This window comes from Hydractinia symbiolongicarpus, chromosome 13 (genome assembly GCF_029227915.1).
Source record: "Hydractinia symbiolongicarpus strain clone_291-10 chromosome 13, HSymV2.1, whole genome shotgun sequence".
Classification (NCBI taxonomy): domain Eukaryota; kingdom Metazoa; phylum Cnidaria; class Hydrozoa; order Anthoathecata; family Hydractiniidae; genus Hydractinia; species Hydractinia symbiolongicarpus.
The window spans coordinates 19,464,835-19,469,342 of NC_079887.1; the positions used below are offsets into that span (position 1 = coordinate 19,464,835).

The 4,508-nt window shown below is 35.8% G+C and overlaps 1 protein-coding gene across 1 annotated transcript; it reads left to right on the top strand.

Annotated features, from left to right (window-relative positions):
* Window positions 1–4,508, top strand: LOC130623168 (uncharacterized). Its single transcript, XM_057438655.1, has 5 exons — window positions 1–1,858; window positions 1,950–2,182; window positions 2,294–3,521; window positions 3,641–4,180; window positions 4,262–4,508. Exons 1-5 carry the CDS (start codon window positions 1,707–1,709, stop codon window positions 4,506–4,508), a joined length of 2,400 nt encoding a protein of 799 aa, XP_057294638.1. The 5' UTR covers window positions 1–1,706.

Consider the following 4,508-nt stretch of genomic DNA (forward strand, 5'->3'; position numbering starts at 1 on the left):
CGTATATATACAATGTTTGTTGATTCAAGTTTATTCTTTGCTTACTTACTGTATGCACTGAAATGACTGTTTTTTTAAAAATTTTGATGTGTTTCATAACCTTTTTGTGGAAGATTAATGGGTAATGGCAATATACGACATGCTGAATGAACTTATTTTTGTTGATTTAGATGTGTTTCTCAAAAACCGATCTGTTTTACATTTTGTGTAAACTTTTGTTTATGAACCGTATATATACAATGTTTGTTGATTCAAGTTTATTCTTTGCTTATTAGTTCCGTGTGTCTGTAACAGGCAAAGTGGATATGTTCATTTTCCTTTAATCTTACCGAAATTTTCTTTGAAGTAACCGAAAAATGCATGTCTAATATGCTAAATTTTCTGACGGTACGGCGCGACGTCAATAACACCACTTTAACGTCAATATCCTATATTAAATTAATGAAGCCGTTACAGTGCACTTAAAACTTTGAGGCCAAATAACTTGGAAACGAGGTGGTGACGTCAATGATTTTTCACTGCGTGGGTAACTAGGGACCACCTGGGACCAATTTGGGTAAGTTTCCCAAACCTGGATCCCCGAATCCGTTTCGGAATGGACGGGTTGATGACGTCATCACAAAACCTTCAAATCCCAATATTTCTGCAACCGTTTGTCAAAAGTGCACGTTCCTATACATTTTCTTGATCAGCATTTCAAGATCTATACGATAAATGCAACGGGTGTACGAATTTGTGAAGAAATTTTTTTTGGAACTTTTGATAGGGACTTTGCTGACGTCAGCAAAATTTTAAAGCCCTTAAATCTCCTTAGGCGTTTGTCAAAAACATAGGATACTATACATTTTCTTGATCAGCGTTTCAAGATCTATACGATGAAGGCAACAGGTATACAAATTTCTAAAAAAAAGTTTTGGGGGGTTTGACTGGCCATTGCTGACGTCAGCAAAATTTTAAAACCCTTATATCTCATTAACCGCTCATCAAAAGCACATGATCATATACATTTTCTTGATCAGCAGTTTAAGCTCTACACAATAGAGGCAACGTGGAAACACAGTTCTACTTTTTTTTGTGGATGGGTTGCTGACGTCATCAAAATTTTTATTCTGCCTCAGTGGATTTTTCCACGGGCTTTATCGACTGAAATTTCAAATCGGAAAGATCGCCGCTCACTAAATCAGTGACATTTTCATCATTTCGAATTTCACTATAAAAAACGGAAGTATAGCGCTGTTACAATAAAGTCATGAAAACCATAAATTAAAAAATAAAACAATATAATCAAACTTGCAACATACCTTGCTATTTTCACTTTTTCGGCTGATTTTTCTGTGAATGCTCTTAACTTTGTTTCTTTCTTGTATACTATTTTTATGAAATCGAATGTTGCAAAACATTCTTTTATTTCCGATCGAATAATTTCACGGGGGTGAATGTAAAATGAATTCATTAACAATACATTTTATTACCTGTTGTTATCAATTTTCAATATTTCATTCTTTTTTTTAAATATATAATGCTTTTGTAAAAGCAGATAGTTTAGATTTTTGTTCTTTCGAAACTAAATATGTTACATTTGAACAAACAACACAAACCCCCGTGTTCTTATTCGTGAGCTAAATGTGGTAACGCGGGAGTTTCTACAGCTGGAGGAGGGATAAAAAACAGGTTGCAATGAATGTGCGAAAGAAAATTTATCGAAAATGAGCTCAAAGAAACCGATGAAACTCGTTCTATCTCCAGCTAAAAAAAGTAAGCAAGAAGTGAAATGTATTATACACAACAACAATTACAAGAAAGAAACAAAGTTAAGAGCATTCACAGAAAAATCAGCCGAAAAAGTGAAAATAGCAAGGTATGTTGCAAGTTTGATTATATTGTTTTATTTTTTAATTTATGGTTTTCATGACTTTATTGTAACAGCGCTATACTTCCGTTTTTTATAGTGAAATTCGAAATGATGAAAATGTCACAGATTTAGTGAGCGGCGATCTTTCCGATTTGAAATTTCATCAGAAATGTTTAGATGCGTATGTCCACCCAAAAACATTAGCTACCATACAAAAGAAAAAAGAAAAAGCTGAAGCAAGCGACGATGAAACGGGAGATGTTAACGACATAGAAGAACAACAACCAACTTCAACTATCCGAATGTCACAGAGAAAGAGAGGCAGAACAGGTAAATATTTATCTTAATTTTATAATTTTATGTTGTAATCATGCACAAACAGGCTATTCTGACTTTTATATTTCTTGTGACTTTTCTAATGTCTGACTGATCTTATTTAAGGTCAATCACTTGCCAAGCAAGATGAGTGCTGTATCTGCCAAAAAAGAAAAACGAGTACAACAGGTAGTGGCTACGAAAAACTCAGCAAGTGTATAACGGAAAGTTCTGCTCTCACGCTACAGACTGCAGCCCTACAAAATGGGGCAAATGATGAGTTGATAGGATATATTTCTGGTCGCGATTGGACGGGAATAGTTGCACTTGAATTGCGATATCATGTAACATGCTATCGAGCTTTCACCAAGCCCGTTAAAACACCTTCTGCAATCACTCAAGTAGACAAAGAGGCATTGCAGCATAATTTCGACTTTGTTGAGCTACATGCTCTAAATAAATGCGAAGTGCTACTACTGAAGGATTTGGTTGACATTTATAACAAGCATTCCGTAAAGGGCGGTATCACCGATCGAACTATGTTGAAATATGTTACGGAACATTTCACCGATGATATCGGAGTTTGGCAACCTCGGTATGGAGGGACATTTATTTTTTCTGAAAAAATACCTAAGGGGCTTATAATTGATGTACGGCGACGGAATCTTATTGATCGTGAAAGCCAAAAGCAACGTGATACTGACATTGAAATTATCAAAATAGCAGCTGAAATAATAAGAGAAGAGATCAGAAACATGCCGTTCACATATCCTATTTGGCCACCGACAGAAAGAAGCATACTATCCGAAAGTACTATCATTCCACCAAAGTTAAATCAATTAATTACATCTATTGTGAGCTCGATACCTCAACCTCACAAACGGAAACAGACAACTATAACTTCGATATGTCAGGACATTATATATAGCGCTTCAAATACTAAGCACAAAACTTCAAAACATGTATTATTATCGCTTTGTACAAAAAGAAAAACGGGCTCGAAAGATTTGGTTAAATGGTTGAACAGATTTGGACATTGCATATCATATGACGAAACTGCATACCTGGAAACATTTTTAGCCAACGAAGAAATAAAAAATCAAATGGTGAAGTTTTATGTACCCTACTCCGTACAACCATCATCATTCATAACATTTGTTTGGGATAACAATGATATAAACCCGGAAACTTTAAGTGGAACGTCGATGCATTGTACCAATGGCATAATAGTTCAATTGAGAAGAGATGATATGGTTGATTTTGATAGCGAACGCATAAATTACGCAAAGCCACCAAGAAGAAGATCGTTCAAATATATACCTGATCAGCTGGAAGAGTACACTACCAAGAAAAGGTGAGTTTCAAAATAAGTATGTAGCAAACTAACAAATGATCAAATTGACGTTATAACGACATTTGTAACGGTGTTTATGTGGTCATTATATAAATAACAACAGTTACGACATTTTTTAGATTCAACCCTATTTCAATGAAAAATGTTCGTCTTGACTCTATCGAAGATCATTTATCAACTTCCGCTTGTACCGAGTCCATATGGGCCTTGTTACGCTTTCAAGCGAAACAAAATAATGTTCCACAGTCAATACCTGCATGGACCGGCTTCAACTATTTGCTTGATGGTGAAGTCACACATCAAACTCATGAAATATCGTATTTACCAGCGATTAATGATTCTCCTACTAAGATGGATGTAGTTATGGAGCTTCTGGTTCAATCGAAAGTAAAAGCTGAAGCATTAGGATTGCTAGAAACAGACGTTGTTCTAGATCAAGCTATATATGCTAAAGCCGTAGAAATTCTTCAAGATCCTGCCAATGTGGAGCTAAAAACTTTCATTTCACTGAGGATGGGAGCATTTCACACTTCGTGTATTTTCATAGCTGTAATTGGTAAGCGGTTCGCCGATGGTGGTTTGCGTGACTTGATTATTGAATCTAACATATTGGGTGAGTGTTCCTTTGTTTATATAAGTCCCATGAATTTGAGAGAAGTGTGAACCCTGCCTACTACCGAGAAATACGTGAGTCCTGTTCTTGTCAACGGTGAGAAACTAGAGATCATTTGGCTATTAAGACGACCTGCACCAGATGCTCTATTGGAAATGGTTTCTTGCTCTTGCCGTAAGTCATCATCTTGCGCCAAAGAAACTTGTGTTTGTAGCTCGTACGATTTGCCTTGCACAGATTTATGCTCCTGTAACTGTGTTGATCAAGGATCAGACAATGACGAGATAATTCTCGAAAATGATGTTGAAGTCGATAGTTCTGATGACGAAAGTGAGGATGACACAGAAGATGAAGAAACTTTATTTTCAGATTAA